At 54.4% G+C, this 21,011-nt stretch overlaps 2 protein-coding genes across 3 annotated transcripts in view; one reads left to right on the top strand and one right to left on the bottom strand.

Annotated features, from left to right (window-relative positions):
- HMGCS2 (3-hydroxy-3-methylglutaryl-CoA synthase 2) overlaps nucleotides 1-6,940 on the top strand; it is a 28,644-nt gene extending 21,704 nt beyond the window's left edge. The window contains exons 8-10 of one of the 2 annotated variants that reach the window (XM_056123066.1): nucleotides 2,706-2,831; nucleotides 4,108-4,219; nucleotides 6,582-6,940. In XM_056123066.1, the coding sequence (XP_055979041.1) occupies nucleotides 2,706-2,831; nucleotides 4,108-4,214 (233 nt within the window). In that variant the 3' untranslated portion in view covers nucleotides 4,215-4,219; nucleotides 6,582-6,940. Of the gene's footprint in view, nucleotides 1-2,705; nucleotides 2,832-4,107; nucleotides 4,220-6,573 lie in introns of both variants that reach the window. The other variant, XM_056122981.1, reaches the window with a different exon arrangement.
- A 5,667-nt stretch (nucleotides 6,941-12,607) lies between these two features.
- Nucleotides 12,608-21,011, bottom strand: part of PHGDH (phosphoglycerate dehydrogenase) — a 31,170-nt gene continuing 22,766 nt past the window's right edge. The window contains exons 8-12 of the mRNA XM_056121702.1: nucleotides 19,507-19,659; nucleotides 16,252-16,384; nucleotides 14,984-15,114; nucleotides 13,694-13,931; nucleotides 12,608-12,791 (exon numbers count right to left, since the gene is read on the bottom strand). Coding sequence (XP_055977677.1) covers nucleotides 12,637-12,791; nucleotides 13,694-13,931; nucleotides 14,984-15,114; nucleotides 16,252-16,384; nucleotides 19,507-19,659 — 810 coding nt within the window. The 3' untranslated portion in view covers nucleotides 12,608-12,636. The remainder of the gene's footprint in view (nucleotides 12,792-13,693; nucleotides 13,932-14,983; nucleotides 15,115-16,251; nucleotides 16,385-19,506; nucleotides 19,660-21,011) is intronic.

The raw sequence follows: 21,011 nt of genomic DNA, 5'->3' as shown, positions 1-21,011 counted from the left end.
ATCCCAAATCAAGACAAGGAGGTTGGCAGAATGGAGGACATTGTTACAAATCTTTTTTCTCTTTTACGACTGCAGCCCAGCATTCCCTGCCAAAGACCTGACTAAAATACCTGTGTCTTTTCCTTCTTCTGGCCATTTTCTTCTTCATCCATATTTGTAGACATTCTCCCACTCATTCTCACCCTATACTCCCCAAATCCCTTCAATAGTTTCTTTCTTTCTTTCTTTTTTTAATATGTAGGAGTACTGCTGTTTGTTCAGCCATTGATTAAGCTGATTGGATTGGGCATGAACTCCACATTACCTTTATTATTATTATTATTTTGTTGTATCACCACAAGTACTAACTGGGCTAGAGCGATAGCACAGCGGGTAGGGCGTCTGCCTTGCACGCAGCCAACATGGCCGACCCGAGTTCGATTCCTCCGCCCCTCTCAGAGAGCCCAGCAAGCTACCGAGAGTATCTCGTCCACATGGCAGAGCCTGGCAAGCTACCCGTGACGTATTCGATATGCCAGACACAGTAACAACAAAGTCTCCGATGGAGACGTTACTGGGCCCGCTCGAGCAAATCGATGATCAACGGGAGGGCCTTTACTTACTTTACTTACTTACTTTGTTGTATCACCGTGAAATAGAGTTACAAAGCTTTGATGTTCGGGATTTAGTCATATAATGATGGAACAACCATCCCTCAACCAATGCACATTTTCCACCGCCAATGTCCCCAATATTCCCCCCTTCACACGCGCGCGCACACACACACACACACATCCCAGTCCTCACTCTGCCTCCATGGCAGACGATTTCCCCAATACTCTCTAATTTGGGGCATTATGTTTTGCTTAATTTTCCCCACCACTAAGTCAAGCCTCAGCGATAGCACAGCGGTAGGGCGTTCGCCTTACAAGCAGCCAACATGGCCGACCCGAGTTCGATTCCTCCGCCCCTCTCGGAGAGCCCGGCAAGCTGCCGAGAGTATTCGATATGCCAGACACAGTAACAACAAAGTCTCCAATGGAGATGTTACTGGGCCCGCTCGAGCAAATCGACGATCAACGGGAGGGCCTTTACCTTTACCTTTACCTTAAGTCAAGCCTACCTGCCAGGAGCAGATGCTAGATAACTAATTTTTGACTGCTCATTTTGAATATCAAGAGAGCTCACATAGCCGCTATTGTAAATGTAAATTTCTAGATTGTGAATGGTTGGGTTCTGAAGACATCTCTGTATGGCACTAATCCATTTTGGGATTCAGTTGGGGGCCTCTGGGCCAGGGCTGTTGGTGCACTAAGATGGCACCCGGAGGCAAATTATGGGCTTGACAACCAGTCTGCTGGGCAGTCGGGGACTTGGGGAGGGACAGCCCAGGTCCTCTGCTGCCATGTGGCCTGGAGATTTAGTCCTGGAACCCGCATACCGGGATGGGGGGGGGGTTATCTTGCTTGTGGAAGCTCTTGGTCTTGGATGGAACAGGGGTTCCATCTGGAGTAGACAGGGAGACTGCACCTGCTCCATCTCGGGTGCTCCAGTGAAATTGGCTCGGTATGGGGTCGGAGAGATCTCCAGCGCTGTGGTGTCTTCTGGGACTTGCTGCTGTGTCTCTGGGCCAGGGCTGTTGGTGCGCTAAGATCCACATTACAAAATTTTTAGCAGATTACGTCTTGGTGAGGACCATCCTGGGACTGGAGTCAGGCTGGGGGTATGGCAGAGATTTTAGATTGCAGAAGCAAGTAGCCCCCAGGGGCTCTGCTTGGGCAGGCACAGGCCAACTCATCCCCCTCCAATTTGCCACGGTCTGTTTGGCCATGCACGGGTCCGAGCTTAACTGCGGCTTTTGATCTTTTTCAAGATTTAGTTAGGGGTCTCTGAAGTAGTAGAGCTTACAGGGTGGTGCTGGAGTTGGTTCATGGGGTTGACTGGCAGTGCTTCCATGTGTATTGGGAAGTGGGGGGAGGTAGCCCATCCCAACTCTGAGAACGCCTGGATATTTCAGTCATAAAACCCACATACCAAAAGTTTCAGCAGATTATCTCTTGGTGAGGTTCGTCCTGAGATGGTTTAGTCAGGCCAGGGTTATGATGGCGATTTTGGATTGTGGAAGCAAGTGACTGCTTGGGGCTCTGCTTGGGTGTCCCATGAGGCCAACCCACCCCCCTCCAACTTACCCCAGTCTGTTCTGCCATTCATGAGTCTGAGCTTATCGGTAGCTTTTGATCTCTTTTGAGATTTATCTATGGGTCTCGGAAATAAGGCCAGTAAATGAGCTTGTGTAGCTGAGTCGGAGGTGGTTTGTGAGTGTGGTGCCCCCATACCTAGATTTTGGCCATTTAATTTCTTGGAAAACTTGGTCCCATGTTGTTGGGATCTGGCCAAAGACACAGCAGCAGGAAGCCTGAAGGCACCATCAGGATGCTGATGCACTCGCCCTGCAGGTACAGGTTAACCTGTTGCTGCACCATACCTCTAAGGATAAGCTACTAAGCCCTCTGGGTAGCTTGATTAAAGGAGTGTGTCTAACCATATATTGGTTTTTGATTATATTGTTTGCTGACCATTATTATTTCTTGGCATGCTGTGCTTTCCTCCTGAATGTGGGCACTCACAGATCCTGTCTCTTTTTCGACCTGTAACTCTGACTGGTTGATTGGTTGGTAGTGTGATTATAGCTAAGCAGGTTTAACTATCTTGCCATTGCAACCCAGGTTCCCCCCTGGATAAGCTAGTATCAAGTATCTCAGACCTACCGAAACGGCTCGACTCCCGGAAGCGTATGTCTCCTGAAGAGTACACAGAAATAATGGAACAAAGGGAACATTTCTTCCACAAAGGTAAGAAAATGGGCAAGATGAAAGTGGGAGAAGGCAATATTTTTCTCGGATTCTGTGCCAAGACTTGAGAACAAAGAATCATCAGGAGTCTAGGATATACAGTGGGCCAGGATGAAGACTTCTATGGATGAAAGACTTGGTAATTGCAAAGATAAACATCTAGTTAGGGAAACAGAGGGAAGACTGGGGACAGGGCATGTGGCTTTCAACACTGATTATCACTATGCATCCAAAATGAGATACTGAACAATATAGTCTTGTGGAGGCCTGAGGTAGGGCCATTTAAAATTCTAACCATCCAATAATTTCAAAAGTCCAACTTTGGAGCTAGACATTCCAGTATAAACTGATCTTTGAAGCCCAGTAGATCTTTATCTCTGGGAAAATTATTGAACTTTCCTTAATTGATTTATTTCTAAAATAATGACAATATTGCAAGATTACCAAATTAATGCTTAAATTATTCACAAATATTACTATTTGTTTTCTTTGAAATGCTCTCTTTACTTTCCAACGATTAAAATGAAATATTGCCTAGAAAGGCAACAAAGGAAGACCAATCTAAAATTAGGATGGTGATTTGAAACCTATGGTAACCATATCATCTCAAGTAAAATTTGAGACACAAGGTTTGCGATGTAGCCTGGAAAGGAGACAGATCATTTAAAGTTAGTAGTGTTCCAGAAAAAGCAGGCCTAACAGGCACTGACCTTATCTGGAACAGAGTGCATTTGAAACAAAGAAGAAAAGCAATTAAGATAAAAATAAAACCTCTGAGATAAACAGTAATGGGCAAAACACTGAAATGCTGCAGTGAACTAGAGATAGAAAACTTAATAAAATTTCTCACCATAACTATACTATACATACTATATCATACTATACTATACTTACAGCCCGTCACTGCACTAGCCCAGGAAGCTGTGTCCCCATCACTGTGTCTCCAAAACTATGATGCCATCACAGTGTCTCCATCACGGTGACTCCATCACTGTGTCTCCATCCCTGTGACTCAATCACTGTATCTCCCTCACATTGCCTCCATCACTGTGATTCCATCACTGTGTCTCCATCACTGTGTCTCTATCACAGTGTCCCCATCACTGTGTCTCCAAAACTGTGACTTCATCACTGTGTCTCCATCCCTGTGACTCAATCACTGTATCTCCCTCACATTGCCTCCATCACTGTGATTCCATCACTGTGTCTCCATCACTGTGTTCCCTTCCTGGCCCCAAAAAACTTTTTGAGAATATCGTCTTTCCTCATTCCACAGTGAATTTTTCCCCACCTGGTGACACAAGCAGCCTTTTCCCAGGCACTTGGTATCTGGAGCGAGTTGACGAGCTATTTCGCCGAAAGTATGCCCGGCGTCCCATCTAAAAGCGGTGAGTGGAAGTTTTACAATGGGAGATAGAAAACCATCAAGTCCTTTCTCTGGGTAACAAATTCAATTCTGCTACAATAGTCAGGTCAGGGAGAGTCAATTTGGTGTGTCAAAGACTCCCCAGATAATCATAAGTGTAGGAATTTGTATCTTGAAGATGAACTCAAACTCTCGTGGCTTTTTTAATAGACTTATTCTTGTCTTGAATCTAAAATTCCCCTAAAAAGAGTCAACTGGTTTACCAGGTATGCTGGTACTAGGAAACCCTTCAGTCCTTACTCAGAACTTGATAGAAACAAAATTAGGACCCGAGGCCATGAGGGGAAATAGGAAAGGAGGTACCAACACGCAGCACTTCAAATACAAAGCACAGAATTACCAGAAAGTTTTGGTTTCTAAGTGATCAAGACAGACTTGGAGAACTCACTGTGACAATGAGGTTTAAAACACAAAGGAAAGGTTAAAGAAAAACTCAGGGGATTAGGGATGCTAATCCCTTACGGAGCACTGGGAGGAGGAAAAGGGGCAGACCATTGATGAAGCCTAAAGCATTTAGGATTAATATCCAACAGGAAGGAACAAAAGGAAAAAAATGGGAGAAATCTTTATGCTAGTTTATATAAAAGGCCCTCCCGTTGATCATCGATTTGCTCGAGCGGGCCCAGTAACGCCTCCATTGGAGACTTTGTTGTTACTGTGTCTGGCATATCGAATACTCTCGGTAGCTTGCCGGGCTCTCCGAGAGGGGCGGAGGAATCGAACTCGGGTCGGCCATGTTGGCTGCGTGCAAGGCAAACGCCCTACCGCTGTGCTATCACTCCCCGTTACCAAGAGTGAGCAATAGCACAGCAGGTAGGGCGTTTGCCTTGCATGCAGCCGACCCAGGTTTGATTCTTCCTTCCCTCTCGGGGAGCCTGGCAAGCTACCGAGAGTATCCCACCCGCACGGCAGAGCCTGGCAAGCTCCCTGTGGCGTATTCGATATGCCAAAAACAGTAACAACAAGTCTCACCGTGGAGACGTTACTGGTGCTCTCTCGAGCAAATCGATGGACAGCTGGAGGACAGCACTATAGTACTACCAGGAGTGGGGTGTGGAGCAGGGAGAGGAGGATATCTTTGGATAAAGGAGACACCCAGGTACAGCAAGGGTCCTTGTTCACTCTGGACCACTACCCACATCCTCCATGGCGTACCTCTCTCTGCTCCTCTGAGGTGCGGTCTCTGGGGTGGCACAGTGAGGTCTGGAGACAGGGGCCGAGAGGCAGGAGCTGCAGAATGTGGCTGAGAATGGGAAACTGAGTACCCTGCGTTTCAACACATAAATGTTGCAGTTTTCATGCCAAAGAAACGCTTTTTTTTTTTTAAACAAAACTACGGGGTACACAAACCATTATGTTGTGCAGCTTCTTAATTTTATTTTGATAACTGTGCCTGTATTACTTAGAAATTATTTCTTACTAAACTGCCCTTGGTGCTCATAAACATCAATTAAAAACAGGGTGAAGGGGCTGGAGCGATAGCACAGCGGGTAGGGCGTTTGCCTTGCACGCGACCAACCCAGGTCCAATTCCCAGCATCCCATATGGTCCCCCGAGCACCGCCAGGAGTAATTCCTGAGTGCATGAACCAGGAGTAACTCCTGTGCATCGCCGGGTGTGACCCAAAAAGCAAAAAATAAATAAATAAATAAAAAATAAAATAAAATAAAATATAGTTCTTAAGAACAAATGAGCAACCAAGAGGAAGGTAGTTAATGTGTCAAGCTAGTTCAGGACTCAGAAGTAATGATGATGGAGGAAAGGCAAGAGGAGATGAGATGGGAGAAGCAGAGACAGAGACAGAGACAGAGACAGAGAGAGGGTTTCCAAACAAGCTCCCTCCCTCTCTGCGTTCGGGACTTCAGTAGCTAGGCAGCAGCTGGGCTTCCCAAGGCAGACAACCGCTGCGGCTCCTGAGTTTTCTCATGCCGACTGCTGTTCACGGGCGGAAGATCCTGCACCAGTGAGACTGCAGTGGCAATGCAGAGTGCACGACATCGCACACTCACTCAGAGCCCTCTAAGCCTCTCGGTGCACTGCCATGGCCAGGCCGGCAGGCTCCACACACCAAGGCATCACCAAGACCCTGCCACCTTCCTGCCTTGCTGTGGCATTGGACACAGTTCCCGCAGGCAGCCAGGCTTGCAGCTGGGGAGAAGGGACGCACCCCATACTCCAGTCACTCCCTCTGCAGCTCTGCCTTAATCACGGAGCTCGGCCTGGATGAGAGTCACGATTAATTGACCGTCTTTCTTTCTTTCTTTCTTTCTTTCTTTCTTTCTTTCTTTCTTTCTTTCTTTCCTCTTTCTTTCTAAGATCAACAGATTCTTGGAGTTCTTCCTGGAATAGCAGAGCCTCTGCCCATGAATTCTATTTTTTTTAAACCCCACTCTTGCTGGTAAATAACTTGGATTTGATGGCAGCCTTCAGGAGCACTGTAGAGGGAGGGACCACCCACCCTGTGGTTCCTCTATGCCTCTCCCAGCTGTGGCCACTCTCAAGAGCGGACGGAGCTGGCCGTTTGCGTGTGAGGAGGTGGAGAGAAGATCCAGCCCCGAATCATTGCATGCCGAAATGTAACCGACCCGCGTGTCCTTCAAGATCCAGCTAACTTGTCTCTTGTGTGTTATTGCTTCATTATTATCATTCGTTGCTGCTGAACAACTTCATTCATTACTCCAGGCTTCCCGTGTGTGCTTCTCAGCGGGCAATCTCGTACGAAGCTAATCGAACAGGATGAAAAAGGTAGAGCAGGGAGGGGGCCAGCAGAGAGAGAGCTTGTGCTTTGCACGAAGGCCCAGTTCGTCCTTGGCACCTCAAGGCTCTTCCCACCCACCCAACACCACTGGCAGCCGTCTGAGCAATGGGGTAGGAGTAGCCCCTGGTTCCTGGTCCATCCCTGAGAGAGAGGGTACAATGGGGGAAAGAGAAGAGAGAGAGAGAGAGACAGACAGAGACAGAGACAGAGACAGAGACAGACAGAGACAGAGAGACAGAGACAGACAGACAGACAGGGAGGGAGGGAGGGAGGGAGGGAGGAGAGATGGAAGGATGGAAGGAGATGGAGAGAGAGAGGGAGGGACAGAGAGGGAGAGAGAGAGAAGAAAGACTTCTTGATTGTGTAGAAAATAGAACTCAAACAACACAGAGTGGATATGCTTGAAGACCAGACCTCCCCCAACCCTGATCCTCACTCTTCACCATTCCTTTCTCCCCTCCGTACTCCCTTCTTTGAGAGATGCAGTGAAGCAAAGGTGGCAACCCAAACTCTTTGATCTAAAGATGATGGATGGGTCAACAAGAGCCCACAGGCAGGGCCCAGAAAAGACAGCCAGGGGCTGATAGGACAGAGAGGGTGTTTCCTTGCACGCAGCGCTGACTGGGTTTGATCCTCGGCATCCCATGTGGTCTCCGGAGTCTGCCAGGAGTGATTTCTAAATGCAGAGCCAGGAGTAACCCCTGAGCACCACTGGGTGTGAGCCCAAACACAAAAACAGAAAAAGCAAAGAAACGAAAGGAAGAGGAGACAGCCAGAACTCCTTGGCCATGTCTTACAGGGTCATCTCGGCAAGAAAATAAAATTAAAGTCAGGACAGAGGGGAACAGCCTGTCCTGTGCTCTTTGGGTATCAAAATTTGTTGTGCAATTTTTTTTTTATATCTAGCAAGAAATTTTCCACCAGGGGACCAGGGCTGTGTGTTCCCCCTGGTTAGGACACTGACTTCCAAGGTCCTCCTCGGACAGATATATAGCCAGATAGCCAGGGTTCAGACTTGCTCTTCAAGCCCACGAACTCATTCTGCCTTTCTTCTTCTCCCCTCACATCGAAGTAAGTTCCCCACCCCCCCCCCCCCCGCCCCGGGTAACATCTGGCGATGCTCAGGGCTAAGTCCTAGCTCTGCACTCAGGAATTACCCCTGGCGGTGCTCAGGGGACCGTCTGGGATGCTGGGGATCGAACCCGGGTCAGTGGAGTGCAAGGCAAACGCCCTACCTGCTGTGCTATTGCTCCAGCCCCACAGCGAAGTACGTTTTGATAAAAATACGGCGTTGCTTCACCCAAAACTAAAAGCAGGGGCTGGAGCGATGATAGCACAGCAGGTAGGGTGTTTGCCTGCACGTTCGATTCCCAGCATCCCCCAAGCACCACCAGGAGTAATTCCTGAGGGAGAGAGGATTGTTTCTTTTGGAGGGGGCATGGCCAACTGGAGGGGCAGGCCTGTAGGTCACTGGGCAATCGGCCATGAGATCCTGGCCCTGCCCACTTCGCTTGTTGCCCAAGTTGGTTCTGCCAGGACAGGGAACAGCAAATCCGGGCCATGGAGCAGCTGAGTCCCCGCAGGTGACTGCCCTCTGGGGCCGCTTGGGGGGGAGGGTCTACCCCTGGGCGCACTAGCTGGAGGGTGCAGGGGTTGCGGGAGTGGGGGGGGGCATTGGTGCCCCAGGCAAGACCCTCCAGAGCCTTTCCAACACCCCTCCAGTGTTGGAAAGTTCTGGAGAACTTTCCCCCTCTTAAGTTCTGGAGAAGCCTGTGGTGAGTGTTTTTGACTTCTGGGACCTTGGAGCTCCACTCTCGGCCTCTCACTCCCAGGGGCTTCCATGTCTCCCAGTATCAGCTGGACACTGCAGCGGGCACTGAAGAAGCCCATCGCTTTAATGGGGTCTGACCCCCAGTGACTCTGCCGGTGCGCTGCAGGCGCCTGGACCACCAGGGGGCAGCAGAGGCAACCAGGTCCCTTTCCTCTCCCCTCCCAAAGGTAACTCAGCCCCAGGCCTCTGGTGGCATTTTTTTTTCTTTTTGAGTCACATCCGGCCATGAACAGGGGGGACTCCTGGCTCTGCACTCAGGAATTCCTCCTGGCGGTGCTCAGGGGACCCTCTGGGATGCTGGGAATCGAACCCGGGTCGGCTGCATGCAAGGCAAACACCCTCCCCGCTGTGCTATTGCTCCAGCCCCTAACTGGAGGCATTTTTTTTTCTTTTTCTTTTTAGGGGTTTCTCACTCAGTGGGACTGGGGGGTCCAGGGTCACTCCCAGGCGATGCCCCCAGCCGTGCTGGGGTGGTGATATGTCAGGCCTGGAACTCGGGGCCTCACGTGTAACAGACATGTGCTCTACACTGCAGCCTCCTCCCGGTAGCTCTTCTCCATCACTGAATTCTGCAGGCTCCGAACAACAAAAAAGCCCCCTACCCTGCCTGAGGTCGGCCCAGAAGGAAACTGCCTTCCCAATTACAGAAATTCCCCCCAAGTTCTACTTATATCAGTCACATAAAGAACCTCCCTGTGTGGCAAAAGGCAGCCGAGTGATCTGGTGCCCAGAGCACCCCTGAGGTGCGGACAGCAGGCATGCGAGGCAAGTTCTCCCTGCTCCTATTCCCAAGGAGAGGCTGAGGCTAACACTGGGCTGGGTTTGATTTGGAGACCACATCCAGCAGTGCTCAGGGACCACTTCTTCCTGGCTTGGTGCACTGCTGAGGGAACCATGGGGTGGGAGGCGTAGACCCACATATAAAACATGGACCCCCGCCCTCCCAACTGTCTCCCCCACCCTGAACTCAATTTTTCTTGTTTTGGCAGGGATGTGGGCACACCCAGCGGCAGTGCTCAGATCTTACTCCTGGCTTTGCACCCAGGGATCACTCCTGGTGGTGCTCATGTGGGGTGCCATCATAGAGTGCCAGGGATCGAACCTAGGTTGGCTGCATGCAGGGATAACACTCTATCCACTGTCCTCTGTCCCGTCCCATGTCAACTTTTAACTCTTTTTAGCTTGACTCATCGCAGAAGTATGCCCAGGACTAAGGCGCGTTTCTTGCACACAGGAGACCCCGGTTCAATCCCTGGCTCCAAATAGAGTCCATCACCTCAGCCTGTTTCCCAGTCTCTCCCAGATGATGCCCAGATCTGTCTCACAGGAGAGAAAGAGCAGCCGAGTGCCCTGATGCTTGGAGCCTGGAGCCGGTTAGCGTCACAGGACAGGGCGTGAGGGGCTCTCGGGTACTAGGTACTAGTTCTGTAAGACTTGTTCTGTCCACTCTCAAAGAAAAGCAACACGAGGAAGAAAGACCCATTCATTGAGCACCCGAGGTGCATCCCATTGACCTATATAATCCACTTAATTCCCAGCTCTGTGGAGGGCATCTTTGCTCTTCTTGCAAGCGGAGAAACCAAGACTGCGGGGAATTACACATGGGTTCAAGATCCTGAAAGCCAGGCACACCCTTCCGGGCCAGCTGCAGCAAAGGCGGCTCCCAGCGTCCATGGTCTGGCTCACACTGGCCCCAGCACTGCCATGTACTGTCCCCTTGGCTTTGGCTCAGTCACGAAACCAGAGGCTAAAGGCTGGGTTCCTTTTTGCTGGTGCGGACCAAGAACACTGTTCCAAGCCTTCTTCACTCCAGCGGGCTTCTCCGGCACCCGCATCATCTGAACAAGAACCAACCCGATTCTCCCACCCTCCCGTGCTGTCGGAAACCAGCCAGGGATGCTCGAGCCACAAGTCTTTGCGGCATCTTCTCCTGACTCTCACACATTGCAGTGACACCCCCTCAGCTCAGTGGACTGGGGGATCCACACAAAAGCCTCTTTTAGCTCTTGCCACGCCCCCCCCCCCCCCCCACCACCCAGGCCTGTGAGGAGGTTGCTGAGAAATTTCAGATGGAAACTTCTCTGGGCAGTCGGAGGATAACCTCTTTGGAAAAAGCACCTCGCCTGGTGCTCCTGCAACCAACACGGCACTGACCTTGGCACTGTCCTCCACTAGCCCGCCGTGCACCACAATGATCCTGCATTACACTGGCTGAGTTAGCCGTCAATATGCATTTGCCCAAGTGGAAGGGGTGTGAAAACACTGCAGGAATCTGAATCCTGGGCTGCTCCTGGAGAAATGCCTCTAACTAGCCCAGACAGGAGACGCGCCCTCTCTAGGGCTCACCTGGGCACTGCCCCCCCCCCCAAACACAGACACACAGAATCCTGTTTCCCAAACCAAGTACACACACATGCATGCAGACACAGACACACACACAATCCTGCTCCCCAAGCCATGCACACACACATGCATGCACTGACACACAGACACACACAACCCTGTTCCCCAAACCAAGTACACACACACATGCTTGCAGACACAGACACACACACAATCCTGCTCCCCAAGCCATGCACACACACATGCATGCACTGACACACAGACACACACAATCCTGTTCCCCAAACCAAGTACACACACATGCATGCAGACACAGACACACACACAATCCTGCTCCCCAAGCCATGCACACACACATGCATGCACTGACACACAGACACACACAATCCTGTTCCCCAAACCAAGTACACACACATGCATGCAGACACAGACACACAGACACACACGCACACACAACCCTGTTCCCCAAACCAAGTACACACACACATGCATGCAGACAGACACACACACAATCCTGCTCCCCAAGCCATGCACACACACATGCATGCACTGACACACAGACACACACAATCCTGTTCCCCAAACCAAGTACACACACATGCATGCAGACACAGACACACAGACACACACGCACACACAACCCTGTTCCCCAAACCAAGTACACACACACATGCATGCAGACACAGACACACACACAATCCTGCTCCCCAAGCCATGCACACACACATGCATGCACTGACACACAGACACACACAATCCTGTTCCCCAAACCAAGTACACACACATGCATGCAGACACAGACACACACACACACACAATCCTGCTCCCCAAGCCATGCACACACACATGCATGCACTGACACACAGACACACACAATCCTGTTCCCCAAACCAAGTACACACATGCATGCAGACACAGACACACAGACACACACGCACACACAACCCTGTTCCCCAAACCAAGCATGCACAGACACACAGACACACACGCACACACAACCCTGTTCCCCAAACCAAGCATGCACAGACACACAGACACACACACACAGTCCTGTTCCCCAAACCCAGCATGCAAAGACACACAGATACAGACACACACACAATCCTGTTCGGATGCACATATACACACATGCACTCCTGTTCCCCTAACCAAGCACATGCTCCTGCATGCATGCATGCATGCATCAAACACGCTCGCTCTCTCACCCAGTGCCCAAATCAAGCTCCAGGGTTGCCCGTGGCTGCCCCCTGGTGGCTCTTCAATGAGAATGACACTTCAATGACGGCGTTTGGGGCAGGCGCTTTATTTTAGGTGGTGGTCCCTGTTCTAGAGAAATCCTGTGAGGTCTACAGCGGCCTCGGCAGTGCCCGCCCCAGGAATGAGGCCCTGCCCTCCCTGCCGGCAGATCGCTGCAGAAAAGGCTGGACTCCAGGAAGCAGGCCCAGGCTCAGAAGCGGAGCTGGAAGGCTTCTGTCACGTGCTGCTTCCACGTGTCCAGGTTGGGCAGAAGGGAGGAGATGCCCATGACGTGCCACGTGGCCCCCTCGGACACCGACGAGAGCTGGTAGGACAGCAGCTGCACGCCCGCCTTGGTGAGAAGGTCTGGAAGCAAACAGATCTCTGGATGAGCACTGGGCTCGGGGCAAGAAGCCAGGAGTTGGGGCCAAGATCAGAATCTTGGATCTCCTCTGTGACCCGAGATGCAGGGCAGCAGAATTGAGAACCGGGGCCAGAATGATAGGACGCTGCCTCGCATGCAGTCTGCCAGGGCTCGATGCCCGGCCTCCCATCTAGTTGCCTGAGCACCAGCAGGAGTGACCCCGAGCATCGCTGGTGTGGCCCCCAACCCCGAAAATGTTCAGAATCAGAGGGGAGGAAGGACCTAGCTGTCTCCTTAGGAAAACCCCAAGAGCCCACAACAGGGTGAGGCGGAGGGGGGCCCAGCTGCAAGGAGCTAGTGCCGCCCCCTGCTGGCTGACTGACAGTTTTATTCAGAGCGACATTAAGGAGGGAAACCAGGGCAAGATCCTCTGAGCCACTGGCCGAGATGGTGACTCAGGCCCTGGGGGTCTGCTGGCACATTCTCTGCCAAACTTGGAAGCGCTTCAACATTTCCAGCAGGCAGGGCCCCTTGAGGCACAGGATGGCCGTGGTCGGTGCATCCTGCATCCCAGAGCTCTGAGTTCCGGGGGACACGGTCCACGGGCAACGCCCCTCTGTCTTCACTGGGGGAGGTTCAGGCTGGACACCCGCAGCTGGTCTGAGAGCAGGAGTCTGGGGCTTGGCCCCAGCTCCCCATCTCGGGGACTGCAGAGAAGCGACTTCTCCTCTGACACAGTGAGTCCTTTCCCAGGATATTCTAGAGACTGGCTCTTTCTCTCTCTGCTGAGGGTCCGCAGCTGCCCGAGGGCACAGAGAGGGGCTTGCGAAGAGAAAGGGACGCAGAGGTCTATACAGCCCACCAGAGCCATCCTGGTGCCTGTGGGTGGCCTGGCCCCACTTACCGATCACGGTGGGCAGCATGGCAGGGCTGGAAGCCTGAGCCCGGAACAGAAGCAGCGGCAGGTCCCGGCGCAGAGGCACCGCGGGGCTAAACACGGCTCCGTTGAGTGCCTGCAGAACTGGGGTGGTGCCTTGGACAGAGCCCACCGCCTGGTAGGGGGCGCCCTTCAGGGCCACTGTCAGGAGGCTCTCCCCACTGCCCTGGTCTCCGGGCACCGTGGGGCTGTGTGAGGTGGTGACCTGCAGAGGGAGACAGGGAGCAGTCACCCACCCCTGCCTCGGTCACCAGGCCAGCCGGGAGGGGCTTCCGCTCGCTCGGGGTGGGTCAGGGCAAAGGGCTAAGCTTGTGGTCCTGAGCATTCACTTCCTGGAGTCGTCAAGACCACCCCAAGGGGAACGCAGGTAAAGCACTGCTGAGAACGGGCCAAAGTTAGGATGGGGGGCTGGAGCCATAGCACAGCGGGGAGGGTGTCTGCCTTGCATGCGGCCAAACCGGTTCGATTCCCAGCACCCCATACGGTCCCCCGAGCACCGCCAGGAGTGATTCCTGAGTGCAGAGCCAGGAGGAACCCTGACCATTGCCGGGTGTGACCCAAAAGGCAAAACAACCAAAGAAGGAAAGTCAGGATGGGAGGCTGGGGTGGGGGAGGGAGGCGCGGGGAGGGCCGGGGGAAGTGAAGGTGAGGGGGTCGGGGCAGTGAGAAGGGAGTGGTGTGTGGGTCTGACCCAGAGGCTGCCCCACCGGGACCCCCATGCTCAGCTCACTCCAGCCTGCACAGAATCAGGGCCATGCTGGGACTTAGGGGGAGGAGAGGGGGCGGGGGGAGGGGGTGCACAGAGTCCACTGCCCAGAGCTCCTGCCAGCTCCTTTGCCTGGGACACTGCCGTGGACTGTGGAAACCAGAGGGGACGGTACCACAGGCACCCACGGGTGCGGCAGAGGCAGAGAGAGAGCACTTGAGAGCCCTCGACTTGGCCAGGAGCCCCAGAACCCGAGTGCCTTGGCTTAGGGCTCTGGAGGGCAGCAAGCCATGCACCGTGGGGTTCCCCCAGGCTGGGCTCCGGCACTGTGGGCAAGCTGTGGAGTGAAGGGTGTGGCCCCCCCCCTGCCTGCTCATGGCACAAGAGCCACCGAGTGTGAGTTCCTGCGGTCACACTTGAGGCAGCTCTGTCCTCTGCAGACGAAGAGAACAGGTGTCTGGCTCGGGTCACATCAGCATGGGGGGCCCACGCTGAGGGAAGGGAGTGGGAAAGGGGGGAGGGGGTGGTCTGGGGGGGCAGACGACACGCACGCTGAGGCCGGCCTCCTGCACCAGCAGCTTGGCGTTCACCAGGTTCACGTCGGCCTGACTGGACGCTTCCTTCAGGAGACCCACAATGACCGCGGGGCTCAGGCAGTTCCCTGCATTCTTCAGGGATGTTCCTGGGGACCCAGAGAAGTCACCGTAAGGCTGCGGCTTGGTGAGGGACAGAGGCCCACAGGAGCGCTCTGGATCCCGGGCCCTTACTCTGGGCACCAGCCCAGCCTGCCCAGGCGGGTCCGCTTTCCTGACAGTGGAGAAGCAGCAGGTCTCGGGGGGCAGCCCAGGACCGGGGCACCGGGCCTCCGTCCAGCCATCTCCAAAGCACCTCTCAGGGCAGGTAAGGCACTGGCCTTGCACGTGGTTGACCCCCGTTCCATCCCCTGGACCCTCGATGGCCCCCTGAGCACTGCCAGGAGTGATTCCTGAGCACAGAGCCAGATGTAAGTTCTGAGCTCCGCTGTGCAGCCTGGTTAGTGGACACCCAGACTAGGCCCCAAGTGCTGTAGTCAGGCCAAAGCCCCCCGTCCCGTGTCACAGAGCATCAAATGTTGCCCTTGGCCCCCAATTCTCACTGCACGGTGAAGGTCCCTCCCTGCTGGCTGAGAGAAGCAACAAGGCTGGCATCAGCATCAGACACGCAGACCGTTCCCCTGGGACGCCCTCCCTCCATCCCCACCGCCCTGGGATGAAATTCCAACTCCGTTTGAGTCTCTTGCGCGTCGTACTCATTCTTACAATGCTCGAAAAAAAATAAGAGTTGTGTTAGGATAACGCGGGGATGAAGGTGCTTGCCTGGCACACGGCCCATTGCAGCTTGATCCCAGCTCCCCCTATGGTCCCCTGAGCACTGAACCAGGAGTAAGCCCTGAGCACTGCTGGGCCTGGCTCCCAAAACAAAACCAAGAAAGAAAATCCCCCAAAGCAGATCGGTGAAAAGGAAGTCTTTCTCCCCCAGTGGCCGTTTGGAAGGGGTCTGGGCCTCACCTGTGCTCTGGCGCTCAGAGGACCGTGCAGTGCTGGGCATGCAGCCTCGAACCCCAGGCAGAGCCACGACCTGCCGAGCCGGGGACCTCTGTGCCCCCGACCCCCCGCCCTGCCCACAACAGCGGGGGTAGGGGCTCAGAACAAGGGACTCGAAGTCGCACGGCCGGGGGCCTTCGGTTCCTCAGTGGTCTGGGAACCGCAGCACTCAAACCCCGTGGGACACTGGGCCTCTGTTCCCTTCCCCCTCCTCTTCCGAAGGACCCGGCAGTCACCTTGTGTCGTGATGTGAATGGTCCCCTTGGGGGATCCAGCCCAGGAGCGCATCAGGGTCCCCAGAGCTTCCGCCAGGCCAATCCAAGGCTTAGTGTGCGGGGAGAAGGCACTGGTGAGGGCCTGGGCGTTCACCTGCAGGGGGAGAGGGGCCGGGGGTAGGGTCAGGGAGACGGAGAGGGACAGCTGCCCATCGGCCTCCAGAGGAAAGCCCGCTGTGAGGCTCAACTCCCCAAGGAGAACAGAGAGTAGTGAGCCACCCTGGCTCTGTGTGTGTGTGTGTGTGTGTGTGTGTGTGTGTGTGTGTGTGTGTGTGTGACAACTGCCACCAGCCCCCAGCAAGGCAACTCCATGCTGCTACGGCTTAGAAGAGCTGCGGGACCACAGAAGGGCTGAACCCACTGCCTGCTGCTGAAGGAGGATTCACAGCATTGCCCTGCACGGAGCTGCTGGCTGCCCGTCCCCTGTGCTCCCCGGAGGGTCTGCGCTTGGACAGGAATGCACGGGGCATCGGAGAGCACATGGAGGCAGGGTGGGAGCCCTCTCGCGGGGCACCCCCAGTGAGCCTTCATCTTCATTCTCCATCTTGGCTTTTTAAATAAGGCGTTTACATAGTCACTGCAAACAGTGACTCTGAGCTCTAATGAATAAATCTCCATTATACTCTCCACGACACTCTCCCTCCTCAGACAGTGGCCGGAAGTCGCCGCCATGTGTGCTCCTAAGATCCTAAGTCTGGGGTCTTATCAGTCAGACCCCACCAGGAGGCCAAAGGCCTGGGAGTGTCCTGGGTCCAAATGTCTGCCCCGTGTTTGGCTCTGATGAAGTCCTGGCCACTTTCACTGAGGTCGCTTGCAGACTGACAGACCACCTAAGGAGGACTGAATCAGAAACCTGAGGACTGGTGCAAATCTAGCAGGAAGCTCTAAGATGTGACAGAAAGAAAACAAGCTCCCTTCCCTGCCTTCGAAGAGATGGAACTGTCAGAGCATCAAAAGCATGTGTGGCACCGGGTTGGAATGACCCCTGGGAGTGGGGACTGGGCTGGGGGTCCTTTTTTTCTGTTTTTTTTTAATTAGTGAAACACCATGAGGTGCAGTTGTAGACTTACAAGTTGTTGTGCTTGGGTTTCAGTTATACAATGATCGAGTACCTATCCCACCGGTACCAGTGCCCATTCTCCACCCCCACCAATCCCAGTATCCCTCCCACCCCCCAATCCCCCATCCCACCCTGCCTCTGTGGTAGGGAACTCCCTTTTGTTCTCCCTTTTGGGTGCTGTGGTCTGCAGAAGAGACATTGGGTGGCAATCATGTTCTGCCTATTGCCGTATTGTTTTTAAACCGTTTGTGGTCCCATGTGATAGAGTTCCTTTCACAAAAACGCCCAAGGGCTTCTCTGAACTCACTTCACTGTGAGTAATCCACACTGCGGGCAGAAACCCACTTTGGAAAGGCCCGAAAACAGAAAAGCCAAGTGCCGATTACTGGGCCGTGCTTAAGCGCCAAACCCTGGCCTGGGTCCTGGCCCGAAGTCACTGGGAAGAAATGGACGTGCTCCGCAGCCTCAGGCTGCCTGGCCAAGCCTCATGGAGGGGAAGGGCACAGGGGTCACCAGGCCTCACCCAGAGCTCAGGAGTGGAGGTTCCTGTCCCCTCGGGATGTCCGAGGAGCACCTTCCTCAGGACGTCAGGCGAGCACGTCACATGGCAGGGCCAATAAAGGAGAAAGCCATTCCGTCTCTCTGAGCCACAGTGCCTGGCCGAGAGGCAGATTCCCACATGGGCAGGCAGGAAGGCAGAAGTCTCAGTGGCGCCCCAAGGCCGGCCTCCCCAGCATACCCTGACTTCCATTTCAGCAGAAAGTGCTCTGGGCTGGAGCTCTGCCAGGGACAAAGACGCTTTATGTAGCAAGAGCTTGTCCCCCAGGACTCAAAATTTAACTCAGGAGAAAGATGGAAACTCCTAAAACATTAAAAAAAAAAAAGTTCTTGGGGCTGGAGAGATAGCACAGCGGGTAGGGCGTTTGCCTTGCAAGCAGCCGACCCGGGTTCGATTCCCAGCATCCCATATGGTCCCCTGAGCACCGCCAGGAGTAACTCCTGAGTGCAGAGCCAGGAGTAACCCCTGTGCATCGCCAGGTGTGACCCAAAGAGAAAAAAAAAAGTTCTTTTTTTATAAAGGATTTATGGAGTGCAGCTAGGCTCCACATTTACGCTAAAGACAGTGAACAGTGAGTATGATAGGGTTAAAAATACGAATGAGATTTTGTGGACAGACTGGCGGTGGGGCGGTCCTTGGAACCGGGAGGGAAGCGTGCAGTGCCCCGGGGACGGGCGTGGTGTTGGAACCAGGTGTGCACGACAAGTGTGATCAGCACTCTTATCAGAAATCCTGGCACTGCAACCAAATGCTTTAAAAAAAATACCGAAGATGTGAGATTTGAACTGGGCTCCTGGTTTAGTTGGGTTTGGCCACCCCGACTGTGCTCGGGGCTGACTCCTGGTGGGACTCGGGGGTGATGAATCAGGGCACTGGGACTGAGCCCAGCGAGTCTGCAGCAGAGGGACCACGACCAAGCGAGCCTTCCTGAACCAGGCAGCGGCCCCTCAGAGACCCACACCTTCCTCATCCACAGAACCCAGAGGGCCTGTCGGTGACCAGCTCCCAGGAGGCACATAAGGGTCATCCAGAGACTCAAAGACCCGGACAGGAAGGACAGCGAGCTGGGCCAGGCCTGGGGGATGACGGACACTACTAAGCAGGGCTCAAGTGGACCAAGAAGAGCAGAGGTCAAGAGGCCACGGTGTGGGAAGCAGGGGGGTGGCCATGTGTGTGTGGGGGCGGGGGCGCCGGGTCAGTAGGGCCCGTCCACCACCCTGGCTCCAGGATGGGCAGGAGAGGCGAGGGGCGTTCCGAGAGGAGACTCAGGCTGGCCTCAGCCGGGCCCAGAATGCAGTGCTCGAGGCTGGCGTCCCGCCCGGACTCTCCCCCACTCCAGGGCCAGAAGAACAAACGAGCCTTTGTCCAGAGCCCAGCCCGGGAGGGAGAAGCTGCAGCTGGCATCGGGGTGACAGACAATGTAATGGGGCTGATCCGGGCTTCCTGCTGCCAGGCCTCGATGCCAGAGGAAAGGGGGCGGCCGGTGTCCACCTCCAAACCCCTGGACTGCAGTGCTTGACCGCTAGCTCCACACCTCACTCATTCATTCCCAGCAGCCAGCACCCACCCCTCCCCCCACCGCCGCCACCGTACTTACAACGCCCGTGAGAGACTTCCCCTTCACCATGTCCACAAACTGCACCGCAATTTCCTCTCCACAGCGGCTCTGGGCCTCCTTGGTGCTGGCCCCCAGGTGGGGACAGCTGATGACGTTCTCGTGGTCCACCAAAGCTCGGTCCCGGGGCGGCTCCTGACCAGGAACAGACACCGCTTGGCCCTGGACACCCGTGGCTGCCCAGGGCAGGGGGGCACTTGGAGGAGACGTGGGAGAGATATGCCTTCTGCTCTCTTTCGGGGGTGGGGGGCTCATGGGTTCAGTACGCAGCTCCTTCCAGAGCGTTCTACCAAGCACAGTGACCAGATTCTAACCTCAGCACCAACAGAGAAGCTGCCGGTGTGCCTTCAGTACACCCTGCATCTCTCTAGCCTCAGTGACCTGCCTACCAAAGGGCCCACCTCCGACATTATGGGGGTGATTACATGCAGGAGGCTCTGACCAGCCTGGGCATTGGTGCTTCTCCTAGTCCCACTGCACGCCCTTCTCACGCTTACTGCTGGCACTCAGCACAGTGACGGGCTCCCCGCAGGAACGTAGGGCTGGTGGCTCTCCCCCAGGACACCCAGTCCCCCGTGGCCCTCCCATGCCTCTGCCTGCTGGTGCCGCCCCTGGAGCACCGACAAGGCCTCCACGCCCCTTGAAGCTGTTCTCCCTGTGCGGTGGCCCCGCTCACTGAGGCCACATGGCCCCGAGATGCTCAGCCAGGTGGAGCCAGGCACACCCCGACGCCAAAGAGGCGAGAAGGAGAGTCTGCACCTCGCGGCCGGGCAGTGAGCCAGCAGTGACGCCAGCAAGCACAGAGGAGAGCCAGAAACCAAGGCCACAAAGCGAGTGACCGGCAAGACCCTCGACCTTCTGACACTGGGTGAGCAGAAGACCCAGGGAGGCACTCCTGGCTCTGTGCTCAGCGCTGACTCCCAGCTCTGTGCTCAAGGAACACTCCTGGCTCTGCAGGGCTGGGGCTCAGGAAATCAGAATATTCCTAACCATGATCCTTCTCCCAGGGAAAGACAGCCCATGGCCGTGGGGGCGAGTCCGCTTAGAAGGAGACTCAGCCCCCAGAGTGGGCAGTCACAGCCCTCACCTGTCCTAAACGCTTTATTTACTTATTTACTTCTTTCTTTCTTTCTTTCTTTCTTTCTTTCTTTCTTTCTTTCTTTCTTTCTTTCTTCCCTCCTTCCTTCCCTCCTTCCTTCCCTCCTTCCTTCCTTCCTTCCTTCCTTCCTTCCTTCCTTCCTGTCTGCCTGCCTTTCTTTTCTTCTTTTTGGGTCACACCCGGCGATGCACAGGGGTTACTCCTGGCTCTGCACTCAGGAATTACTCCTGGCGGTAGCTCAGGGGACCAGATGGGATGCTGGGAATCGAACCCGGGTCGGCCGTGTGCAAGGCTAACACCCTCCCCGCTGTGCTATGGCTCCAGCCCTTGCCCTAGACTCTTCACCCCAGAAAACATGCTGTTCTGTCTATGCGGGACTGAGTCAAGG

This window comes from Sorex fumeus, unplaced genomic scaffold (assembly GCF_029834395.1).
Source record: "Sorex fumeus unplaced genomic scaffold, SorFum_2.1 ptg000001l, whole genome shotgun sequence".
NCBI classification, from domain to species: Eukaryota; Metazoa; Chordata; class Mammalia; order Eulipotyphla; family Soricidae; genus Sorex; species Sorex fumeus.
The sequence above is the reverse complement of the archived record's forward strand: the minus strand, read 5'-3'. Positions and strand labels throughout refer to the sequence as shown.